At 41.4% G+C, this 27,181-nt stretch overlaps 2 protein-coding genes across 2 annotated transcripts; one reads left to right on the top strand and one right to left on the bottom strand.

Moving 5' to 3' along the window:
* Window positions 1–105: 105 nt before the first annotated feature.
* LOC138904751 (uncharacterized) lies at window positions 106–827 on the top strand. Its single transcript, XM_070193257.1, has 2 exons — window positions 106–339; window positions 444–827. The coding sequence occupies exons 1-2, from the start codon at window positions 106–108 to the stop codon at window positions 825–827; spliced, it is 618 nt and encodes a 205-aa protein (XP_070049358.1).
* Window positions 828–24,238: 23,411 nt separating this feature from the next.
* Window positions 24,239–26,668, bottom strand: LOC138904750 (uncharacterized). Its single transcript, XM_070193256.1, has 5 exons — window positions 26,399–26,668; window positions 25,852–26,032; window positions 25,276–25,806; window positions 25,028–25,161; window positions 24,239–24,751 (listed from the first exon to the last, which is right to left on the bottom strand). The coding sequence occupies exons 1-5, from the start codon at window positions 26,666–26,668 to the stop codon at window positions 24,239–24,241; spliced, it is 1,629 nt and encodes a 542-aa protein (XP_070049357.1).
* Window positions 26,669–27,181: the final 513 nt, after the last annotated feature.

Raw genomic sequence — 27,181 nt, 5'->3', positions numbered from 1 at the left:
GCATCCATATTGCTCGAGCAGATACATGCCGGAACTTGCGGACCGCACATGAATGGCTTCGTCTTAGCAAAGAAAATACTAAGAGCATGGTATTTCTGGATGACTATGGAAACAGACTGCATCACATATATGCAGAAGTGTCACCAATGCCAGATACATGTTGATATGATACGAGTGCCACCCAATGAACTCAACGCAACAAGTGTGCCCTGGCCTTTCTCCGCTTGGGGCATGGATGTCATCGGCCCAATCGAACCCGCTGCTTCAAATGGGCATAGGTTCATTCTAGTGGCCATAGATTATTTCACAAAATGGGTTGAAGCCGCATCTTACAAAAGCGTAACTAAGAAGATTACCGACAATTCCACCAATCTCAACAGTGACCTAATGAAGGCCATGTAAGAAACTTTCAAGATCAGGCATAAGAATTCCACGGCATACAGGCTGCAAATGAAAGGAGCTGTAGAGGCCGCCAACAAGAACATCAACTGGGGCAAATCCTTACCTATTACAAGAAATGGCACGAGAAGTTGCCATTTGCTCTGCTCGGGTGTCGTACCACGGTTCACACTTCAACTGGGGAAAATACTTACCTATTGGTTTATGGCACTGAAGCAATTATTCCTGCTGAAGTAGAAATACCTTTTTTGAGAATTATACAAGAAGCCGAGCTCAGCGATGCAGAATGGGTACAGAGCCGCTATGAACAACTGGCTATCATTGATGGGAAGAGAATGAATGCAATATGTCATGGTCAACTCTATCAGAACATAATTGTAAGAGCTTTCAACAAAAAAGTCAGACCAAGGCAATTCACATCAGGATGAAGCCAAGGGGAAGTTCTCACCCAACTGGCAAGGTCCCTACATGGTTCACCGAGTATTAACAGAAGGAGCACTCATACTTGCAGAAATGGATGGAGAGATTTGGCCAAAACATATCAACGCAGATGCAGTCAAGAGATACTATGTTTAGGATTGTTTACATTTCTTCACTTGATGTAACTAAACTACACTTGACCTGATTCCCGTTTAAGAGGGGATACGTAGGCAGCCCTGTGGGTTCGGTCACATCTTAATAAGATCTTTATTTTCCCATTATCAGAAACTGGGGAAAGATCGTAAATTCAAGTCGACATCGTCATGTGTGGAACAACCAAAACGTATTGTCAAGAGTATACATTTAAACTGGGGCAGAATTTTGAGGAGGACCCTCAAAATTCTAAGGCGAAGAGGTTGCAATGTAATTGGTTCATCAAGATTATTTGATCTCACAAACACATTTCAAATAACTATATTTTTGCAAATAATTTGTCAAATGCATACATATTGTTTCAAAAACTTTGTTTCTATGACAGTTGGATGATACCCATGGTAAATCAAATAGGGCTGCAAGACAAGAGTGAAGGCAAAGCAAGGAGTCAAGAGTACGAACCAACCTTTCCCCCGCAAAACTCATAATTTTTATTTGAATGAAGGCACAACGAACACAACAGGAATATTTGCAAATATATACACACAGCAAAATCACTATCTTCATAACGACAAGGTTGCCAAATGCAACACATCAAGCTAAGAAATACTTCACCCTCTCACAGCTATCCTTTGCTTTTCCCGCATAAGGCTATGCATTGCCTTTCCTTGCATGAGACTAAGCATTGTCTACTCTTCTTGCATAAGGCTAAGCATTGCCTCCATAATTGCATAAGGCTAAGAACTTCCTGCATGAGACTAAGCATTGTCTCCTCTTCTTGCATGAGGCTAAGCATTGCCTTCATAATTGCATAAGGCTAAGCATTGCCTGCATGAGAATAAGCATTGTCTCTTCTTCTTACATAAGGCCAAGCATTGCCTCTATAATTGCATAAGGCTAAACACTTCCTGTATGAGACTAAGCATTGTCTCCTCTTCTTGCATGAGGCTAAGCATTGCCTCCATAATTGCATAAGGCTAGGCACTGCCTATATGAGACTAAGCATTGTTTCCATTTCTTGCACGAGGCTAAGCATTGCCTCCCTAATTGCGTAAGGCTAAACACTACCTTTCTCTGTATGAGACTAAGCATTGTCTCCTCTTCTTGCATGAGGCTAAGCATTGTCTCCCTAATTGCATAAAGCTAAGCACTGCCTTTCCATGCATGAGACTAAGCGTTATCTCCTCTTCTTTCATGAGGCTAAGCACTGCCTCCCTAATTGCATAAGGCTAAGCATTGCCTTTCCCTGTATGATACTGAGCATTGTCTCCCCTTCTTGCATGAGGCTAAGCACTGCCTCCCTAACTGTATAAGGTTAAGAATTGCCTTTCCTTGCGTGAGAACTGAATAATATCTCCACTACGCTACCTAAGACCTAGCACTATCTCTTTGGTAACTTAGGGCTAAGCGCCGACCTCATCTCACACAAGACTAAGCCTTGTCTTGTATCGTCCTCGCATATGGTCAAGCATCATATCTTTGCATTTCATGGGTTGAAACATCGTCATTTTGTCCAAAGGCATCATAGTCCAAAGGCATCATCCTCATAGCCGGAAGACATCATTCCATGGCCTGAGGATCTCTCAAAATTTCACATCATTATTCAAAGACGTCATAGTCCAGAGGCACCATCCTCATGGCCCGAGGACACCATTTCATGTCCCGCGAATCCCTTATCATACGCTTCATGGCCCAGGACGTCATGGTCTAAGGACATCATCCTCACCGTCCAAAGATAACCTTCATGGTCCAAAGGGAATTTGCATCATGTTTAAACTTTCGCAATAACCCTATATATATATATATATATATATATATATATATATATATATATATATATATATATATATTCACATGCACCGTGTTTTAAGTTTTGCAGGTACCCCAGGAGGAAACCGTTCTACAAACGGGAGCAATCTTCGCTCTGGTTTCCGTTCACAACGTTCACATCCTTCAATTGCTTCAAACATAACCAACTACCAGCAATTTCCCGCCTTTCACTCTATGACCGTTCGGATATTTGCTCTGTGATACATCCATAACGTTTCAAATTCACATTCATGACTCTGCATAAATTCATCAGATACTATCCAAAAGAACTCTTTCCGAGACATACGACCATTCTTATAACACCTCCAATCGGTTTCATTCACCTTTGGCTCCAGAATTACACACGACCTGATTCCCGTAACTCCAGGGATATGTAGGCAACTCAGGAACTAGGGTTCAGCCCCCATTTTTTCAAATCGTATCATTCCTCATTCAATTCGGCCAAAATTGGTCATCATTTTCTTTACCCGGCAACTCTTTCATCATTCCCAGGTAAAGATGGGCAGCTGTTGATACCCAATTTTGCCCTCATATTTTTTCAAATAGTATATATACCTTTCAAAACATCATTTTGCACCATTATTTAGTTTATAAAATCTATACAGACACTTTCTATGATTTTCCATAATTTTTAGATTTTTGAAATTGATTTTTTCTTACATTTAAATTACTTGAATACTTATTAATTACTTCTTGAAATTATTTTGTGATGACTTAATTACCTAAAATTATTATTTTTTGCATCTATAATACACGTTTCAAATGTTTTTACTTCATTCTTATATAATTACATTAGTATTTTTAAGCTATTTGCACAATCTTGCAAATATAGCCTATATTTTACAATTTTTATTGCATTTGTCATTTTATTCAAGGTCAAAATAGTATCTTACATTTTTATAATCTTCTTCTATTTTTTTAAAGTATTAATTTGCATAAACAGCATTTTTATAATTTATTTAACTATTTTTTATTAAATTATTTTCCTCTTAATTTCCTATTTTAAAATCTAGCCCATTTTGGGATTAATTTCGGACCAATTAAGGTCCAAACGAACCCCTAGCCCAATATCCCCAGCAGCTCAAATGACCCTTTAAAAATCTGGGCATAACCCGTTTATAATGACCCGCCCCACCTTCCTCTTAATCTTGGCCGTTGATTTCAAATTACCAATGGCCCGAATTAAAACCCCCACTCTCCTTATATCCCCTCATCCAAACCCTAATCCCCATTTCCCTTCATCAGCCGCCTCTAAACACTCCTCCCTCCTTCAAAAGCCTTAGCCTCCCCCTCAATCTTCTCCGAATTCGTCTCAATCATGTATTCCATTTGTGATTTTCTTACCTTTTACGTGTTACCTCAGTATTACTTGCAAGACTATGGTGTCACTTAGTACTTTCCTAAACTTGGAAAGTACCTTCTCTTAGATTTGTACGCGTTCAACTTCAATCGCTAAGATCTAGACAATATCCCGTCCATATACACGGAAGAATAGTTGATTTCTCATACCAGTAGACAGATTTTCAAACGTTGAACCCTAATTAGGGTGTGATTTTTGATTTCTTTCTTTTACTGATCGCTTTATGATTGCATGTATATTTTTTCTTTCCTTGTTTATGTTTGATTGACTTCTTTCCCTATTTACTCGTCTGATTTAACCACTATATAAATCCCTCCCCATTCCCCTTTGAATGGGACGATGGAAAATCAGAAGATTCACTAAAAACTAAAGTTGTTGTTCTATTATTCTCTCATTCTATTGTTCTATACTTTAGTTATTGGCCGGCTGAAAGACGAGGCCACCGAAATTCAATTTTTTAACTTTTTTTGGTACGAGCACTGCCCGGGGTTCATCTGAAGCCCTTGGGAACTCTGACGCATTAAGATTCTGGGTTCTTGTTCTTTATTGGTATTCAGAGTACTGTAGAGTTTGTTCTTTCTTGTTGTCTGTTTATTCAACTGGTAACTTGTAAGTCTCTTGTCTTTGTTTTTTACAATTTTGTTCTTCTATGTTCATGTCTTGTGTAATCACACCTCTGAAATTCCATGATCTAATGTGTTTCTAGGCTGTCTCTACGTGCAACCTTGTTAGAATTGAACTTGTTTATGATGTGAACTTCTTTAGCATTTGATTTTACTTGAAATTTCCAGTTCTAAGATATGTTATTTGTACTTGCTTAACTGGAACAATTTGGACTCTCTTAAGCTCGTATGTTAGTATCTGAGTATTTACCTTTACTTCCCTAATTTATTCTAAATTCTTGTAATAAAATATACTCTAATCTATGTTGAGACCTTCACTCTATCTGTGACCTGCTCCCATGCTATTTTGCACTCACTATGCCTTTGGTCTGCTTAATCCTGTATCTTTAGCGATTAGTTGGGACCTTTAGAGTAGAAATCTTTATTTGTGTTTCCTTACAATGTTTGATACTGTTTTTGTCATAATGTAAGTTGGCATGTCTGTCTTTCTGATATTGTGATGGATGCCTAAAATAATTTGAACCCTCTAGGTTTTAACTCCTTTAAGTTAGTGCTTGGCATTGTGTGCCTTTGTATGGTAGTAATCTCAGAAAACCTGATTCCCCTGCTTTCTACAAAAAATGTTTTCTGTCTCATCTATTAAGCGCTTGAACTTGTGATATCAACATGTCCTTTGAATTTTGTTGATTCTCTTTGCTTGAATGTTCTTTGTTTAATTACCCCTGTCATGTCTGCTTCTCTTTGCTGCTGGAGCTTGAGCTCTTTCCGGCATTTAGCTTTTCTTCCTCATATTATTTGTATAATATGCAAACTGGTTTGTTTAAGTGATTTCTGTGTAATCTAATATTTGGGTCATATGGTCAATTGAATATAAATGCACCTCTTCAAGTTCTATTATTTGATCATTGTTCTCTCACTCTCATTTGTTACTTACACTATTCTGAATCTATCACTCTTGGCTGGTTGAAAGCCAAGGCCAGCAAAACTCTCTCTATTAACCTCCCTAGTGTGAGCAATGCTAGGGGTCCATTTGAGACCTTTGTGAACTCTGACACACTATTTGGTTTGGTCTGAGTTCCTCTATGGTTTTGGGGCTATGTTGATGGGTATAGTCCCTTGTTTGGATCTGAGCATCCCATTTGCGAAGAAAGAGTTTGTTGAAGGCCCAGGCAATACTGGGTGTCTCCTTTTGGGCCTGCTGTAGGCCTACTATTATTTCTTGTGTAATATTTATATTTACATTCTTTGGCCCTGTAATAATTTGTAATAATAAACAATTTGGGGTGTTAGTGAAATTGGGGAAATGGGTATATTCTAAGGTTTACATGAAAGGCTAGAAAACATGTCTATAGGGTTCGCATGATTTACATGTTATCAACCTGCCATATATGTTTTTTATTCTCCATGCACACTAGTAGAAATCATGCCATTAGAGGAATCACGCACTCACACAACTTGTTTACTATCAAAGCATGAGCTTAAGTACTTTATTTATTCCTATGTCTACTACTATGTGTTACTAGACATCGTGCCTATAGGATTATACTAGCTTATGTTCTACCGATCTTCATCTAGAAATCATGCCTGTAGGACTTTAATTAGCTAATTTGCTATTGCTATTGTTATCATATTGCTCGTCTAGAAAATATGCCTATAGGGGCTAAGTAGAAAAAATCAATTTCCATTGTCAATCGTTAGAAATCCTTCCTATAGGGTATTATCACTCACTTAAAATGGTTATGAGATCAACATGTTAATGTTGGACTCTCAAACACGGTTTCATTGCTTAACTATGCCACTATTAGAAATCATGCCTATAGGACCATGTCACCTTCCTAAGACGCATATCTATAAAATTGGCGCTAATAGCTCTAAGCTTGCAAATAGTTTATTGCTCCTTTCACCTAAGCCACTAAGAGCAATAATGTTGGAATTCAGAGTCACGTAGAAACCATGTCTATAGGGGCTTAATGACTTTAATTTGCTTCAATTCTGAAACTGCTTATTCATAATATTGAATCTTCTTGCATGCATTCGTTGTCTAAGTGTGGAGGCTAACTTGAGCCTTTAACTGCCTTTATATGAAGTCCTACTTGTTTTGTATGTCACTTACTTTTATCATTTCGAGCAGCCTAAGTATAGTCTAGAACCACCTAAATAGAGGTCCAATGCCTTGTGGACCATATGCATGGGACGGGTAGAGCACGCATAGGGTACGACTTAGAATTGAACTAGCTCGCTTTAGGTAAACAACTTTAACATAGTAATCGGGTAGCAGGATATGATAGTCTATGCCCGCTGAATAATATGAGTAGTTCCCTATCTCAAGGGATTTGCGAAGTATTATTTATGTTGCACGGGGTGATTCTTTTGGCTAAAAACCTTATGAACCCCCCCCCCCCCCTTTTCTTTATATATAGACCGTTATAGTTATATCCTTGTAGCTCTTAAAATTTCTATCAATTCTCATTGTGTTATACTAAAACTCTTTGACCTTTCATTCTCTTTGATCATCTTGCCTAATCATAATCCACATAGTTTTAAGTTCGGCCGGGACCCACAGTTGTGGACCTCGAAGAGTGCCTAACACCTTATCTTTGAGGTAATTTGAGCCCTTACCCGATTTTTGGTGGCGTTGACTAGTCACACAGAGTTATCTGCATAATAGGTGCCCTAACGCACCTTAAAAATTGTTAGGTGGCGACTATCATCTTTTAATACCACCCATTTAAAAGCGTTGTCACAACGTCGAGGCCCGCTTCCGCGAGAAAACGGGGCGCGACAATCCATGCCAAGAGTAAAAGCCATAGTTTTATGTTTTTGAATCCCCTCCTTCAGTTTCACCAAAAATGGATTGTTGTATTGCTTCTCTTTGACTTCCACAACGAGCAATGATTCAGCCCTATTGTGCACAATTACCCCTCCTTCACTAGAGTCCGCAAGACGAACTCCCAAGCTAGCTAACTGGTGAACCTCCCTGGCCAATAGCCTTCGATATGCCTCCAAGTGAGCCAAACTACCCATAGATTTCTGGCTAAGAGCATCAGCCACGACATTGGCTTTCCCTGGGTGACATGGAATATCGATGCCGTAATCCTTGAGTAACTCAAACCATCTTCTCTGCCTCAGATTCAGCTCCTTTTGTTTGAAAATATATTGAAGACTCATGTGGTCCGTGAATACATCCACATGGACACCATACAAATAATCACGCCAAATCTTCAATGCAAAAACCACCGCCGCAAGTTCTAAGTCATGTGTTGGATAGTTCTTTTCATGATTCTTGAGTTGTCTAGAAGACTAAGCTATAACCTTTCCGTGTTGCATTAATACACATCCAATCCCAATCCTTGAAGCATCGGAATATACCACAAACTCATCTGTACCCCCTGGCAGGGTCAACACCGGCGCCGTAATCCATCTTGATTTCAACTCCTGGAAGCTCCTTTCACAAGTATCGGACCATTGGAACTTAACCGCTTTTTGATTCAATTTAGTCAACGGAGAGGCAAGAGTATAGAAACCCTCCACAAATATCCTGTAATACCCTGCTAAACCCAAGAAACTGCGAATCTCGGTTGGTGTCGTAGGTCTAGGCCAATTCTTCACCGCTGCAATCTTTTGAGGATCGACCTTAATTCCTTCTGTGGATACAACATGATCCAAGAATGTGACAGATTCGAGCCAAAATTCACATTTTTAAAATTTCGCGTACAATTGGTGCCGATGAAGAGTCTGCAAAACTGCCATGAGATGATCAGCATGGTCCTCTCGACCCCGTGAATACACAAGAATATCATCAATGAATACTATGACAAAGGAATTGAGAAAAGGCTTGAAAACCCGATTAATAAGATCCATAAAATCCGCCGAGGCATTTGTTAGCCCAAAAGACATTACCAGAAATTCAAAGTGCCCATACCGAGTCCTAAAAGCTGTTTTCTGAATATCCTGCTCCCTGATCTTCAATTGGTGGTACCCGGACCATAAATTAATTTTGGAGAAGTACCTAGCGCCCTGTAACTGATCAAACAAATCATTTATTCTTGGTAATGGGTACTTGTTTTTTTATTGTAACTTTGTTGAGATGTCGATAGTCAATACACATCCTTAGTGACCCATCTTTCTTACTCACAAAGAGAACCGGTGTGCTCCATGGTAACATACTCGGTCGGATGAAACCCTTCTCTAACAAATCCTTCAATTGTTCCTTTAGCACCCATGTATAACCCATGTTATTTCTACGGTGCCGGTAACAAGGCCCCTGCTATACCTCAAAATGTAGTAATGATATCAACAAAAGGTACACTACATGACCTCGGGATGAAGTGGGGCTCACCAAGTCTGTTGGGAAGAGGATGTGCCAGTATCGTTGATCAACACGGCCTGCTATGGAACCACCTGCATCCATTTAAAGATGCAGCACCCCCGGCAAAGGGGACGTTAGTACTGTCGAATAGTACTAGTATGTAAAACTAAGCACCATCTCAATAGAATGAATAATAATACAAGGGGGGAACAATCAAGAATTCAATAAGAGGTTCAAATAATACTAAACCATCAAGTTAAGGATCACATAAGTTTTTAATTCAATTTCCATGTTATTAGGTTGGGTGATCTTTAGAGTCGATATACCATAATTCACAAACCACCGTATTCTTACACAGAGTTCGATCACGACCCGACCGGCTAGGTCATCTCATTTGAGACATCAACCATAACTACAATTTCAATTATCATTTCCAGCACAGTCACCACCATGTGTGCGGCATGGCGTCCGATCACGGCCCGATCGGCTAAGCCGTCTCACCCAAGACATTACCTTTTTCAGTCAATCATCTCACATCATACTTCTTTCATATTAATTCAATTCATCGGCACTTATGGTCACAATTATACTTTTCTTGGCACTTGGCCGAATTTCATATTTCATGCTCCCCTTTTCATTTTCACACACCATTACCATTATCGACCACAAGACTCTTCAATTCAAGGCTTTTAGGTACACATGAGAGCAATTAAGAGACTTAGACATATATAGAGATTTTGTTCACATAATTTGGCATGATAACTGTCACTCAAGTATAACTTGAAATCGTAACAATTATAACACACACAGCCACACTTTAAATATATATATATACTCAAAACATAACACATCATGAATAAATTCATTTGAAACACACATTGAACATGTATCTCTCAACACAAGATTACTCGGGATAACCGATTTCATAATGATCAACTAAGGTCTTTCATAACTTACATGAACACCGTGGAATTCGATTCTAAGATAGGAATTTAGTCAACATACCTCAATTGAGCTTCCTTAAACCTTTAAAACGCTCCGGAATTCTTAGCAACTTCAGTCTATTTTAGAAATATAACAAGTTGAACCAAAAATAGGAATATGATAATGATTCTAGCTCATTTGAGCATATTATCAAGCACTAGGTGTGCAGTGAGGTTTTGAAGGCCCTTTTAGGAAAGATTCCATCATTCCCCTAACCCATTCTCTGCCATCATTAGCTTACAACCTTCCCACATTCTTTGATATCACATGCATGCACGATAACAACTCCCACACCCAAAAATCATCTTGCTAGGGTATATATTCTTTCTTTTAAGATGAGGACTTTCTTGATAATCTTCAAGGATTGAGCGAGAATTGTTGGATATTAGGTTGAAGGTTACTCCCCACACTAAGCATTCTTTATCACTCTAAATGTATCAGAAATATGCTCAAATATGGACCATGGCATATGTTTTAACGAGATAGGGTCAGGTTTAAAAACCACAAAAATGAAGCCCAGAGACAGGATCTGCGATCGCATATGCGACCGCATAATGGATATGAGGTCCGCATATCGGCCACACAATTTGGAGCCAAAACAACTGGAAAAATCTATCTGGGTCTGCTGTCGTTATGCGGCCTACAGACCTGTTCTGCGGTTGCATAATGCATCGCAGAACCTCCCTCCGCAAAAATCTCAAACCTCAGTATCCGATCAGAGTGCAGCCCGCGAAATGGTTATGCGATCGCATAATGGGCGGCGAAATTGACATCAAAAATGGCCCAGAAGACTATCTCACTCTGCAGCCCGCAGAGTGATTATGTGTCCGCATAATGGGGCGCAGAAATGCCTATTTCTTCAAATATTTTCCTTCAACTCCCCAGCGCACTGTTCAATTATTAACCTCCACGCCAACCCCGGCATCACAAAACCCCGATTTTTTGGAAAAATTTCACGGGGCCTTATATAAACTACCCGGACATAGCATAATTAGAAGCTACGCACGAATTCTCGTCACCTCGTGCGCGCGTAGCCCCTACAATTAGCAATAATTATTAATTTAAATCACATATGGGGTAAATTTCCTCTTACAAGGTTAGACAAAAGACTTACCTCATCTCAAAATTCAGTTTCTGATCACAAATTTTGCGTTAAAGCCTCAACTTGGTGCCGAAAACTCTGAAACTAGCCAGATGTTATATAAAATAATTAATACATGCTTAACAATTCGAAATTAGAGTATTAGATTAATTATCCAACCCAAATTGATAAAATTCCTAAAATTCTCCTCGGGCCCACGTGCCCGGATTCCGAAAATTTTCAGAGGAAATTGTTACCCATGATCGCAAGAACTCAAATATACAATTTTCATCCCATTCCTTAACCATTTTCGTGGTTAAAATCTCATTTTTATCAAAACCTAAGTTTTTCATATAAACCCTTGATTTCCACAATTTACATGTTATAATCTACCCATAATCTATGTATTTAACTAACAATAGATGGAATTAAATTACCTCCTCCAAGTTGCTAGGTGAATACTCCTCTCAAAAAGCTTCAAAATCGCCCAAGAATGGAAGGAATTGGGCTAAAAATGGATGAGCCCCGTTTTTAAGGCATTCTGCTCAGCACTGCTGACCCCTTCTTCGCGAACGTGACAAGTGCCTCGCATTCGCGAATGCAAAATTCCACTGCCTCAAAAATGCCCTTCGTGAACGCGACAGTGGTCTCGCGAATGCGAAGGCTTGCCTGGTCTTCCCTTCGCGAACGCATGAGCCCCTTCGCGAGCGCGTAGGGTAATTTCACCCTGGTCCAAGCCCCTTATACACGAACGCGAATGCGTCACCTTTCACGTGAACACGAAGGGCAATTGCGCAGCCCCATATTTCCTTTATCGCGAATGCGAGAGTCCTTCCATGTTCGCGAAGAAGGAAACTAGAACTTGAATTTCTTATTTTTCCAACTTAGCTCCGGGTGGTTCAAAACTAGCCAGAGCCCTCTGGTGACCTCGTCAAAATCCGCTAACAAGTATATAAACATAATACGGACTTGATCGAACTCCCAAAACACGCAATTCAACAACGAAGCTAAGAATCGCACCCCAAAAACAAATTGGATCAAAATATGAACTTCAAGTTTCTAAATTCCTCCGAACGCGCCGAATCATACTTATACTAATCGGAATGACACCAAATTTTGCGTGTTAGTCTTAAATCACCATACGGAACTATTCCCATGCTCCTAATTCCAAACGGACCTCAATTACTCCGAAACCTACTCCAAATCAAATTTAAAGAACTTTAAAACCTTCAAAGAGCCTACTTTCACTATTTGGTGCCAAAACGCTCCTGGGTCATCCGAAACCCGATTCAAACATACGCCCAAGTCCAAAATTATCATACGAACCTATTGGAACCATCAAATCTTGATTACGGGGTTGTTTTCTCAAAATTTTGACCAAAGTCAAACTTATCCTTTTTAAAGCCAACTAAGGACCCAAGTGTTCCGATTTCAACCCGAACCCTTCCAAATCCCAAACTAACCATCCCCGCAAGTCATATGTCACGACCCAACTGGAGGGTCATGACTAGCACCCGGGCCATACTTGCCGAGCACCAACGTACATTTTATCTAACCTTCCTTATTATCTTTAAGGGCCGACAATATCAATATAAATAGTAGACATGGATCATGAACATCCAACAATGAAAGATAATGTCATGAACATACATAACATGGGACGACAAGACTGTCAAGAAACTATATATAAGGTACGAGCTATCATGATGCCATGAAAGACTATACAACAAAAATCAGCCGAAAAGGCATTCTAAACCATACATAAGTCGACACCTGTCTATGAGCCTCTAAAGGAACATAAGTGCTACAACATTGCCGGAACAGGGCCCCGACATACCCATAATGTCTATAACAAAAATGCATACCAAGACCACGGCAAGTCCGGAGAAGGGATCTCGCCAATAACCGCTGAACTGGACAGCCTACTGTGGTGGGGGAGCTACGTCTACCTGTCTATCAGGACCTGCAGCACGACATGCAGCGTCCACAAATAAAAAGGACGTCAGTACGAATAAAGTACTGAGTATGTGAGGCAAGAAAGCATAAGTAAGAACAGTAATGTAAACAGGGATAGAGAATATACAACCTGTGACATCTGGGTACCTCTGAGGGCTACTGACATGAAATACATGATACATACATATATATACATAAACTTTTAAAACATACGCCTTTGTGGGCATCACCATCATCATATCGTACCCGGCCATAATAGGCTCGGTAAAACGTACCCGGCCATCATAGGGCTCGGTAGAATCGTACCCGGCCACGTGGAGCTCGGTAAAACCCAACTGATCAGTGGTTGCACAATAGGTGCCATACCCGGCCAACTATAGCGCGGCTCGGTAGAGTAAAATAGATACATATATATGATGCATGCTGGACTCATTGGAATCACATTTTGAACCTTTCGGAGTGACGTAAGGTCGGTATCCTTCGTACACGTTATTAGGATTAACTCTTCATCAAGAAACTTATAAGAATCAGGAACTACCAACAACATTGATAATATAAGAATAAGAGAAGTAACATCAATACCAATCGTTTCATAAGAAGGGCAGCAATGTAAGTACTGCTAGCTTCTAAGAGTAGAGTATCTTTGGGAGCTCGTTCATTACATTATGTACAATCGGAGTCGTGCAAAAGAATGAAGGGGATAGACTCACATACCTTGTATATACTGCCCAACCTCAAGCTATGCAAATATCACGACTCCTTAGTCTACAATAAGACAAATGACACTATCATTATCGTTTAAGTGTCGTAACTATTATGTATCGACCACAACCTATTTTACGATGAAACGGACAGCACTTCCCCTATTTATATGACTTCCACAAGTCAATACAATCACCAAACAGCCCAAACAACATCATTAATAATCATATTGAGCCTCCAAAATAGTCCACCAACCAACAACATTACTACCAAGCTTTTCGATATATATTTCACAAGTTCTAGCTTCAACGACTTAGCTGCAACTTGGATAATCTTAAATATATATAGAGTAAGAGATTCCTTACCTTTAAACAGAAAGAACAACTCCAATTTGTCCTTAATTTTCCACTATCCCTTCAATTCTGCCACAAGAACAAGGAAGCGAAACTAGCAATTAATTCGGGTTTTTCGGCACTAGAATTACTTTATAAGACTTCAAATCACCTAGGGTTGATATTAAAAACTTGAAGGTGTATTTACAGGACATAAAACACTTAAAACAACCTCCCACACGAGCTGGAACAACACAAAAATCAGCAACAACAAGAAGAACAAGAAACTTACTAGCGCCACGGGATTCCCGACATTTGATTTGTGTTGTTTGCCCTTTGTTTGGGTCTTGGATCATGAGAGAACCTTGAGAGACTGTTTTTAGGGTTATAAGGTCTGAATATACTGAAAAATAATGACTTAAAACGGGGTTGAGGTATCTTATATATGTCCATATGTCTTAAACCGCCTTTGTGGGCCCCATAGAGAGAAGCTTGGCGCACTCTCGTGAAAACGCGAATATCTCTCTATTCCGAGATCGTATCAACGAACGGTTTAATGCGTTGGAAACTAGACTCATAGATCTTCAATTTGATAGGTAGATCACCCCATAATTCCAAGCACATTGGGAGAAAAATGCAGTAACATTTGACCTAAAGTTTAAGTAAAATTATAAACCTAAGTTGCGACAACTTTTATCAACTTTTGTTTCATAACTCGCTTGACTTCAAGACTTATGATGCGGATATTATATGATTCAAATACATTAAAACAAGACCTCTTGGGACAGTTAATCACCTCTAGTGTTACCCGAAAATACGGGTTACAAAATCCTTGATTCGTTTAACTTCTAATATTTGTTAACCACTCTTATACACCCTTGTATCGTTTAAGACCAATAGGATTAACTTCTTATCATCTCAAAGATAATCTCTTCTTGGATTTACATCGACTAACTTACGACGTGATCTATGGTATGCGAATTTGGGTTGTAACACCCTCTCCCCCTTAGGAACATTCGTCCTCGAATGTAAGGGTTTATGGGGTGTCTAACTCATCGTGGATTCCGACGGAGATTTCCGGCTGAGTTTCCCCCATAAAATGGACACTAGCCAAACTTGCAAGCAGTTAAACCCAACCTATGGCCTTACAAGACTATACAAAGCATTATGGATATGTACATTATCTGCATATCACCATTTTGTATTAAAAAAAAGAGTATTCACAAGCTATTGCTTATCTCATAGAGCCGTTTCACCTTATAATGCGTCCTTCTTTCCCCCGGCATCCTCGTTATCTTCACTCTGGAATAGGTAAGGGTATTTAGACTTCATCTCCTCTTCTGCTTCCCATGTCATTTCTTCTATATTCTTGTTCCTCCATAATACTTTCACGGAAGCTACATCCTTTGTTCTCAGCTTGCGGACTTGTCGATCTAATATAGCCACTGGCACTTCATCATATGATAGATCCTTTGTAACTTGTACATCTTTGATAGGGACGACCCGAGAAGGGTCTCCAATACATTTCCTCAACATAGATACATGGAATACCGGGTGGACAAATTCCAATTCAGATGGCAATTCTAACTCGTAAGCAACCTGTCCAATTCGTCGAAGAATTTTGTACGGCCCAATATACCGCGGACTCAACTTACCCTTCTTCCCAAAATGCATAACACCCTTCATCGGCGAGATCTTCAGGAAAACCCAATCACCAACCTCAAATTCCAGATCATGACGTCGGACGTCGGAATAAGACTTTTGCCTGCTTTGTGCCGTCCTCAGTCGCTCTTGTATCATTTTCACCTTCTCAATGGCTTGGTGAATCAAATCTGGCCCATATAATTCTGTCTCACCGACTTCAAGCCATCCAACTGGTGATCTATATCTCCTCCCGTACAGTGCCTCATACGGGGCCATTTTAATACTGGAATGGTAGCTATTATTGTAGGAAAATTCTATAAGTGCCAGATGGTCATCCCAATTCCCCTTGAAATCTAGAACACATGCTCGTAGCATATCTTCAAGCATCTGGATGGTACGTTCAGCCTGTCCGTCAGTCTGCGGATGGAATGCAGTGCTGAGATTTACTTGTGTGCCTAAACCCTTCTGAAAAGACCTCCAAAAGTTAGCCGTAAATTGAGCTCCTCAGTCTGATATAATAGATACCGGCACACCATGAAGCCTAACAATCTCCTTGATATACAATTTCGCATAATCTTCAGCCGTGTAAGTTGTCTTAACTGGCAGAAAATGGGCAGATTTTGTAAGTCGATCAACTATCACCCAGATGGAGTCAAACTTATGATAAGAGCTAGGTAATCCAATAATGAAGTCCATATTAATCACCTCCCATTTCCAGGTCGAAATCTCTATATTCTGAATCAATCCACTAGGTTTCTGATGCTCGATCTTTACTTGTTGACAATTAGGACACTGGGCTACAAATTCTGCAATAGACTTCTTCATGTTATCCCACCAATACTGCTCCTTAACATCATGATACATCTTTGTCGAACCAGGATGGATAGAATATCGGGACTGGTGAATCTCAATCATAATCTTCTATCGCAACCCTGCCACACTAGGTACACATAATCTGCCCTGGTATCTCAGTGTCCCATCTCCTCCAATCTTGAAAGCTGTAATCTTACACTGCTGAATTCCCTCTCTCAATCTTACTAAGGTAGGATCTTCATATTGCCGTGCTTTTACCTCGGCTACCAAAGATGATTCTGATGTATTCTGTACAGTAACACCTCCGTCATCAGAGTCCAACAATCTAATTCTCATATTGGCCAGCTGGTGAAGCTCTTTGGTCAACCCTTGTCTACCTGCCTCAATATGTATTAAGCTTCCCATTGACTTACGGCTGAGAGCGTCTGCCATAACATTAGCTTTACCGGGATGGTACAATATCTCGACATCGTAGTCTTTCAGTAATTCAAGCCACCTACGCTGCCTCAAATTCAACTCCTTCTGCTTGAAGATGTATTGTAAACTCTTGTGATCTGTGTAGATGTCAACATGGATGCCGTATAAGTAGTGCTGCCATATCTTCAAAGCATATATTACTGCAGCCAATTCCAAATCATGAGTCGGGTAATTCTTTTCATGCTTCTTCAATTGTCTTGATGCATAAGCAATTACCTTCCCACGTTGCATCAATACGCACCCCAAACCTATACCTGAGGCATCACAATATACCACATAACCTTCTGTTCCTTCTGGGAGAGTGAGCACTGGCGCGGATGTCAATCGATTCTTTAGCTCCTGAAAACTATGTTCACAAGCATCAGACCACTGGAACTTGGTAGCTTTCTGTGTTAACTTAGTCAATGGTGCTGATATAGAGGAAAACCCTTCTACAAACCGCCTATAATATCCTGCTAGCCCCAGGAAGCTGCGGACTTCTGACGGTGTTGTAGGTCTCGGCCAATTCTTCACTGCATCGATCTTCTGAGTGTCGACACTAATACCCTCATCAGATATCACATGGCCAAGGAATGCTACTGAGTTCAGCCAGAATTCACATTTAGAGAGCTTAGCATATAACTTATGATCCTGAAGGGTCTGTAATACTATCCGCAAGTGGCCCGCATGTTCCGCCTCCGAACGAGAATACACCAGAATGTCATCAATGAATACGATCACGAACACATCAAGATAGGGCCTGAATACACTATTCATGAGATCCATAAAAGCTGCTGGGGCATTTGTTAGCCCGAACGACATCACCAAGAACTCAAAATGCCCATATCTTGTCCGGAAGGCCGTCTTTGGAATATCCTTCTCCTTAACCCTCACCTGATGATACCCTGAACGCAAGTCAATCTTGGAGAAATACTTGGCACCCTGGAGTTGGTCAAACAGGTCATCAATTCTTGGAAGTGGATACTTGTTCTTTATTGTAAACTTATTCAACTGTCGATAATCGATACACATCCTTAACGACCCATCTTTCTTCCGCACGAACAAGACTGGCGCACCCCAAGGTGAAGTGCTAGGCCTAATGAAACCCTTATCCAACAAGTCCTTCAACTGTGCCTTCAACTCTCGCAACTCTGCCGGGGCTATCCTATATGGAGGGATAGAAATCGGTTGAGTGTCAGGCAATGCATCAATGCTAAACTCAATCTCCCTTTCAGGAGGAAGGCCTGGGAGTTCATCTGGGAAAACATCTAGAAATTCATTGACCACGGGGATTAATTGTAGAGTAGGCGGCTTCGCCTCCGCATCCCTAACGCGAACAAGATGATAAATGTAACCTTTTGAGATCATCTTCCTTGCCTTAAGATAGGAAATAAACCTACCTTTTGGCGTAGCAATGTTCCCCTTCCATTCAATGGCGGGTTCACAAGGAAACTGAAACTTAACCATCTTCGTACGACAATCAACATTTGCATAGCATGAGGCCAACCAGTCCATTCCCATTATCACATCGAAATCAACCATTTCTAACTCAAATAAATTTGCCGAGTTTTGACGACTACAAATCATCACAGTGCAACCGTTATATACCCTTCTAGCAATCACAGAATCTCCTATCGGAGTGGATACCGCAAGTGGTTTACTTATCAATTCAGGTTCAATGCCAAACTTGTTAGCCACAAAGGGTGTAACATATGATAAGATAGATCCTGGATCAATTAGCGCATATACATCATAAGAAAACACAGACAATATACCTGTAACAACATCCGGAGATGACTCGAGATCTTGTCGACCTACTAGAGCATAGGTTCGATTTTGAGCACCACTCGAACTCGACACTGAACCTCTACCTCTACCACGACCTGTCGACTGTTGAAAACCTTATGTTGGAGGTCGAACTGATGAGGAAGAACTAGACACAGATCCAGTCGGTTGAGCCATACCACCACCTCCTCTATTAGGACAATCCCGCATCATATGGCCACGCTGTCCGCAAGAATAGCACGCATCGGAACCTCGACGGCACAGTCCAACGTGGGCCTTGCCGCACTGATCACAACGAGGTGTTGGGGGTCTAGTCTGACTAGTATCTCTATGAAATTGTGAGCCTGATGCCCTCAAACTCTGACCTGAACAAGAATAGGTAAATCGATCATACCGAGGCCTCTGAAACTTTGGAGGAGCACTAGCTACAGGTGGCGCCGAACTCCTCGAAGATTGGGGCCTGATACTGCCTCTGAACTCATCAGAATACCCTACAAATCTCGACCTCTTATGATGGCCCCTATCCTGCTCCCTATCTGCCCTTTGCTGGCGCTTACGATCCTCTAGGGTCTGGGCATAAGCCTGAATACGGGAAATATCCATGCCCTCTACCAAGGAGGCTGTTGTGCACTCATTTATCAGATGTGGTCCCAACCCGTTCACGAACAGATGCACCCTATCACTCATCTCTGACACCATATGGGGAGCATACCTTGCTAAAGAATCAAACTGTATACTATACTCTCGTACACTCATATTACCCTGTCGAAGGTTCAAGAACTTATCAGCTCTAGCTCGTCGTATCTCAACTGGCAAGTAGTGACGAAGAAAGGCCTCAGAAAATTCCTTCCACACGGCTGGAGGAGCGTTCGGACCCCTAGATCTCTCCCAACTATCATACCAGAAAACCGCTAAATCCCGTAACCGATAAGAAGCCAACTCTACTGCCTCCGTATCACTAGCATGCATAACCCGCAATGTACGATGAATCTGATCAATAAATATTTGTGGGTCCTCCTTGGGGTCTGATCCGGTAAACACTGGAGGGTCTAGATTAATAAAATCACGAACTCTCGCACTAACCGGTTTATCAGCAGCACCGGTATTCTGCCTCTGAGCCTGAGCAGCTACCAAGCTAGTCAACAATTGCACCGCACTGCGCATATCATGGTCTGTAGTGCCAGACGGAGGAACTGGATGTACTGGGTGCCTCCTAATATCCTCGGGAGGAGACAGAGAGGTATGAGACGGCATCTCACTCTGAGCCTCACTTTGGCCTGCTCTGGCTGGAGGCACCTGAATGTTACCCTCTCCCACAGCTATATCAAGCCGTTTACTAATTGCTTGCTTCCTAGTCGAAGGCATCGCTAAAAGAAAACAAGGTGAATATTAGATATGAACACTTACTACTCAACTCTACGCACGATCTAGATTCAGGAAGAAGGTAACAACCCTAGATGTCACGTAGCCTCCTGATTATAAATGTGGCGCGCTACACATCCATAATCAAAACTCTACTAGACACGGCTCATAGACATCCCCTAGGACAGACTTGCTCTGATACCAAGTTTGTCACGACCCAACTGGAGGGTCATGACTAGCACCCGGGCCATACTTGCCGAGCACCAACGTACATTTTATCTAACCTTCCTTATTATCTTTAAGGGCCGACAAGATCAATATAAATAGTAGACATGGATCATGAACATCCAACAATGAAAGATAATGTCATGAACATACATAACATGGGACGACAAGACTGTCAAGAAACTATATATAAGGTACGAGCTATCATGATGCCATGAAAGACTATACAACAAAAATCAGCCGAAAAGGCATTCTAAACCATACATAAGTCGACACCTGTCTATGAGCCTCTAAAGGAACATAAGTGCTACAACATTGCCGGAACAGGGCCCCGACATACCCATAATGTCTATAACAAAAATGCATACCAAGACCACGGCAAGTCCGGAGAAGGGATCTCGCCAATAACCGCTGAACTGGACAGCCTACTGTGGTGGGGGAGCTACGTCTACCTGTCTATCAGGACCTGCAGCACGACATGCAGCGTCCACAAATAAAAAGGACGTCAGTACGAATAAAGTACTGAGTATGTGAGGCAAGAAAGCATAAGTAAGAACAGTAATGTAAACAGGGATAGAGAATATACAACCTGTGACATCTGGGTACCTCTGAGGGCTACTGACGTGAAATACATGATACATACATATATATACATAAACTTTTAAAACATACGCCTTTGTGGGCATCACCATCATCATATCGTACCCGGCCATAATAGGCTCGGTAAAACGTACCCGGCCATCATAGGGCTCGGTAGAATCGTACCCGGCCACGTGGAGCTCGGTAAAACCCAACTGATCAGTGGTTGCACAATAGGTGCCATACCCGGCCAACTATAGCGCGGCTCGGTAGAGTAAAATAGATACATATATATGATGCATGCTGGACTCATTGGAATCACATTTTGAACCTTTCGGAGTGACGTAAGGTCGGTATCCTTCGTACACGTTATTAGGATTAACTCTTCATCAAGAAACTTATAAGAATCAGGAACTACCAACAACATTGATAATATAAGAATAAGAGAAGTAACATCAATACCAATCGTTTCATAAGAAGGGCAGCAATGTAAGTACTGCTAGCTTCTAAGAGTAGAGTATCTTTGGGAGCTCGTTCATTACATTATGTACAATCGGAGTCGTGCAAAAGAATGAAGGGGATAGACTCACATACCTTGTATATACTGCCCAACCTCAAGCTATGCAAATATCACGACTCCTTAGTCTACAATAAGACAAATGACACTATCATTATCGTTTAAGCGTCGTAACTATTATGTATCGACCACAACCTATTTTACGATGAAACGGACAGCACCTCCCCTATTTATATGACTTCCACAAGTCAATACAATCACCAAACAGCCCAAACAACATCATTAATAATCATATTGAGCCTCCAAAATAGTCCACCAACCAACAACATTACTACCAAGCTTTTCGATATATATTTCACAAGTTCTAGCTTCAACGACTTAGCTGCAACTTGGATAATCTTAAATATATATAGAGTAAGAGATTCCTTACCTTTAAACAGAAAGAACAACTCCAATTTGTCCTTAATTTTCCACGAAATATCCCTTCAATTCTGCCACAAGAACAAGGAAGCGAAACTAGCAATTAATTCGGGTTTTTCGGCACTAGAATTACTTTAGAAGACTTCAAATCACCTAGGGTTGATATTAAAAACTTGAAGGTGTATTTACAGGACATAAAACACTTAAAACAACCTCCCACACGAGCTGGAACAACACAAAAAGCAGCAACAACAAGAAGACCAAGAAACTTACTAGCGCCACGGGATTCCCGACATTTGATTTGTGTTGTTTGCCCTTTGTTTGGGTCTTGGATCATGAGAGAACCTTGAGAGACTGTTTTTAGGGTTATAAGGTCTGAATATACTGAAAAATAATGACTTAAAACAGGGTTGAGGTATCTTATATATGTCCATATGTCTTAAACCGCCTTTGTGGGCCCCATAGAGAGCAGCTTGGCGCACTCTCGCGAAAACGCGAATATCTCTCTATTCCGAGATCGTATCAATGAACGGTTTAATGCGTTGGAAACTAGACTCATAGATCTTCAATTTGATAGGTAGATAACCCCATAATTCTAAGCACATTGGGAGAAAAATGCAGTAACATTTGACCTAAAGTTTAAGTAAAATTATAAACCTAAGTTGCGACAACTTTTATCAACTTTTGTTTCATAACTCGCTTGACTTCAAGACTTATGATGCGGATATTATATGATTCAAATAAATTAAAACAAGACCTCTTGGGACAGTTAATCACCTCTAGTGTTACCCGAAAATACGGGTTACAAAATCCTTGATTCGTTTAACTTCTAATATTTGTTAACCACTCTTATACACCCTTGTATCGTTTAAGACCAATAGGATTAACTTCTTATCATCTCAAAGATAATCTCTTCTTGGATTTACATCGACTAACTTACGACGTGATCTATGGTATGCGAATTTGGGTTGTAACATCATATAATAGTAAAAGCACATAAGGGGAGTCTTATCTAGGGGAAAAAGGTTCTAGAAGGCAAAACAACCAGTTGAATCGTTACATTCTCCACATCTTAACAAATGTTCGTCCTCAAACGGGTTTAGAATTATACCTGGAGTGCTGAATAAATGTGGATATCTGCTTTACATGTCTTCCTCAGACTCCCAAGTCGCTTCCTCGAATGGTTGGCTCCTCTACTGGACCTTTACTACAGAAATCTTCTTAGACCTCAACTGACGAACCTGTCTATCAACAATGGCAACTGGTTCCTTTTCATAACCCAAGATCTTATCTAGCTGAACTGTGCTGAAATCTAACACATGTGACAGGTCGACATGATACTTCCGAAGCGTAGATACATGGAAAACTGGATGAACTCCCGATAGACTGGGAGGAAACGCAAGCTCGTAAGCAACCTCCCCAACTCGTCTCAACACCTCAAGTGGGACTATAAACCTTGGGCTCAACTTTCCTTTCTTCCCAAATCTCATGATTCCCTTCATCGGCAAAACTTTCAAGAGAACTTTTTCACCCACCATAAATGATAAATCACGCACTTTCTGATCCGTGTAACTCTTTTGTCTAGACTGTGCTGTACGAAGTCGCTCCTGAATTAACTTTACCTTTTCCAAGGCATCTTTCACCAAATCCGTACCATATAACTTAGCCTCGCTAGGCTCAAACCATCTGATGGGCGAACGACATCACCGACCATACAAAGCCTCAAATGGAGCCATCTCGATGCTGGATTGGTAATTGTTGTTATAAGAAAACTCGGCCAAAAGCAAGAAACGATCCCACTGACCTCCGAAGTCAATCACACATGCCCTGAGCATATCCTCCAAAATCTGAACTGTCCGCTTCGACTGCCCGTCGGTCTGCGGATGAAAGGCTGTGCTGAGCTCTACACGGGTCCCCAATTCACTCTGTACTGCTCTCTAGAAATGTGATGTAAACTGAGGGCCTCTATCTGATATGATGGAAATTGGCACACCGTGCAACCGAACTATTTTCTGAATATAAATCTGGGCCAACCTCTTTGAAATATACGTAGTCACAACCGGAATTAAGTGTGCCGACTTGGTCAACCTTGCAACAATGACCCAAACTGCATCAAACTTCCGCAAGGTCCGCGGCAACCCAACTTCAAAGTCCATAGTAATGTGTTCCCATTTCCACTCCGGTATTGTCAACTGCTGAAGTAGGCCACCTGGCCTCTGGTGCTCATATTTAACTTGCTGGCAATTTAGGCACCTAGCTACATACTCAACTATGTCCTTCTTCATCCGTCACCACCCATTGTGTTGTCCCAGATCACGATACATCTTTGTAGCACCTGGATGAATAGAATACCGAGAACTGTGTGCTTGCTCTAGGATCTTTTCCATCAGCCCATCCACATTAGGAACACATAGATGATCCTGGAGTAACAGAACACCATCCTTGCCAATAGTAACTTCCTTGGCACCACCCCGCAGTACTGTTTCTCGAAGGACCAATAAGTGGGGATCATCAAACTGGCGAGCCTTGATCTGCTCGAATAGTAAAGACTGGGCAACAACACATGCAATACCTCGGCTGGGATCTAAAATATCCAGCCTCACAAGTCTGCTAGCCAAGGACTGAATATCCAAAGCTAATGGCCTCTCCTCTGCTGAAATAAAAGCCAAACTACCCATACTCTCCTCCTTTCTACTCAAGGCATCTGTAACTATTTTTGCTTTGCCCAGATGATACAAGATAGTAATATCATAATATTTTAGTAACTCAACCCATATGTGCTGCCTCAAATTTAGGTCCCTCTATTTGAACAAATGCTGCAAACTGCAATGATCAGTGTAAAACTCACAAGACACCCCATAAAGATAAAGCCTCTAAATCTTAAGAGCGTGAACACTCGCAGTTAACTCCAAATCATGTACTGGGTAATTTTTCTCGTGGGGCTTTAGCTGACGAGAGGCATATGCAATAACTCGCCCCTCCTGCATCAATACACAACCCAAGCTGATGCGTGAAGCATCGCAATATACTAACATTGGTGTTGTAGTCAATCTTGTCTTGAGCTTCTGAAAGCTTACCTTACAATCATTGGAGCATCGGAACGGAGCACCCTTCTGGGTTAATTTGGTCAAAGGGGCTGCAATAGATGAAAAACCCTCCACGAACCGACGATAATAGCCTGCTAACCCTAGGAAACTCCTGATCTCAACTGCTGAAGTGAGACAATGCCAATTCTAAATTGCCTCGATCTTTTTGGGATCAACTTTAATACCCTCTCCCGACATAATATGCCCCAAAAATGCTACAGAGTCTCGCCAAAACTCACACTTGGAGAACTTAGCATATAGCTTTTGTTCCCACAAGGTCTGAATCACCACACTCATATGTTGCTCGTGCTCCTCCTTACTACGCGAGTAGATCAAAATGTCATCAATGAAGACAATGACAAACGAATCAATATATTGCCTGAACACCCTGTTCATCAAAACTATAAATGATGTCAGGGCGTTAGCCAATCTGAAGGACATCACCAGAAATTCATAATTACCATATCTAGTCCGGAAAGCAGTGTTCGAAACATCAGAATCTTGAATCTTCAATTGATGGTACCCCGATCTCAAGTCAATCTTAGATAACACCCTAACACCCTGCAACTTGTCAAATAGATCATCAATACGCGGCAACCGGTACTTATTCTTAATGGTAACTTTTTTCAATTGGCGATAGTCAATACACAGCCGCATAGTTCCATCCTTCTTCTTCTCGAATAATACTGGTGCACCCCATGGCGAGACACTCGATCTGACGAACCCTTTGGCTAGTAACTCCTCAAGCCGCTCTTTTAACTCCTTCAACTCTTTCGGAGCCATGCGATACAGTAGGATAGATATAGGCTGGGTACCTGGATCCAAGTCAATACAGAAGTCAATATCACGATCTGGTGGCATGCCAAGAAGGTTAGAAGGAAACACATCGGAGAACTCTCGGACTATGTGCACTGAATCAATCGCCGGAGTCTCTGCAATAGTGTCCCTAACATAAGCCAAATAAGCCAAACAACCCTTCTCGCCCATGTGTCGAGCCTTCAGAAAGGAAATAACCCGACTAAATATACTGACAAACGAACCCTTCCATTCCAATATAGGCAACTTTGGCATCGCCAAAGTAATAGTCTAAGCATGGCAATCTAGGATGTCATGATATGAAGATAACCAGTCCATGCCCAGAATGATCTCGAAGTCGGTCATCTCAAGTAGCAAAAGGTATGCTCTAGTTTCATAACCACAAAATGTAACAATGTAGGACTAGTAGATCTGATCCACAATAACAGAATCTCCCACATGAGTGGACACATAAGAAGGAGTACCCAAGTACTCACGAAAAACACCCAGGAAATGAGAAAATAGAGATGACACATAAGAATATGTAGACCCTGGATCAAATAATACCGAGGCATCTTTGCCGCAAACAGAAATAGTACCTGTGATTACGGCATCTGAGGCCTTTGCATATGGTCTGGCCAAAAAAGCATAGAACCTAGCTGGTGTGCCACCTGACTGGCCTCCACCTTGCTGGCCTCCACCTTTAGGACGGCCCCTACCCACCTTCCCTCCGCCTCTAGGCGGCTGGACAACTGGTGGAGCAACTAGTGCAGTAATCACAGTCTGCTGACCCTGCTGCACTGGACTACCCTGAAGCCTGGAGCAGAATCTCTGCATGTGATTGAAATCTCCACACTCGAAACAACCCCTCGGTACGGTGGACTGCTGACCTGAGGTCTGGCCTTGATGACCTGAATACCCACTAGAAAAACTCTGAATAACTGGTGGGCGGTAAGAACTCTCTGGCATAGCACTGAAATAAGGTCACACTGGAGCATCCCGAGGAGGCGGTGGTGCTGGGTACAGGGGCCTGCTGGACTGACCTCTCACGAACTGAACTTTAACCCCAAGACGGGCCAACTTTGAACTCTCTAGAATATCTAAACCGCTTATCTCTCATTACCTGCTCTCGGCTACACTGACGCACCCCCTCAATCCTCCGGCTGTCTCCACAACCAACTCATATGAAGTCCAAATCTCAACCTCTTGGGCCATAGTGGCCTGAATGCCAGTGTGCAAACCCGCAACAAACCTCTGTACTCTCACTGCATCAGTAGGTAGTATTATAAGTGCATGGCGAGACAACTCAGAGAATATCGCCTCATAGTCGGTCACTCACATCTGACCCTG

This window comes from Nicotiana tomentosiformis, chromosome 2 (genome assembly GCF_000390325.3).
Source record: "Nicotiana tomentosiformis chromosome 2, ASM39032v3, whole genome shotgun sequence".
Lineage (NCBI taxonomy): Eukaryota > Viridiplantae > Streptophyta > Magnoliopsida > Solanales > Solanaceae > Nicotiana > Nicotiana tomentosiformis.
This window is presented reverse-complemented; position numbering and strand designations above follow the sequence as displayed.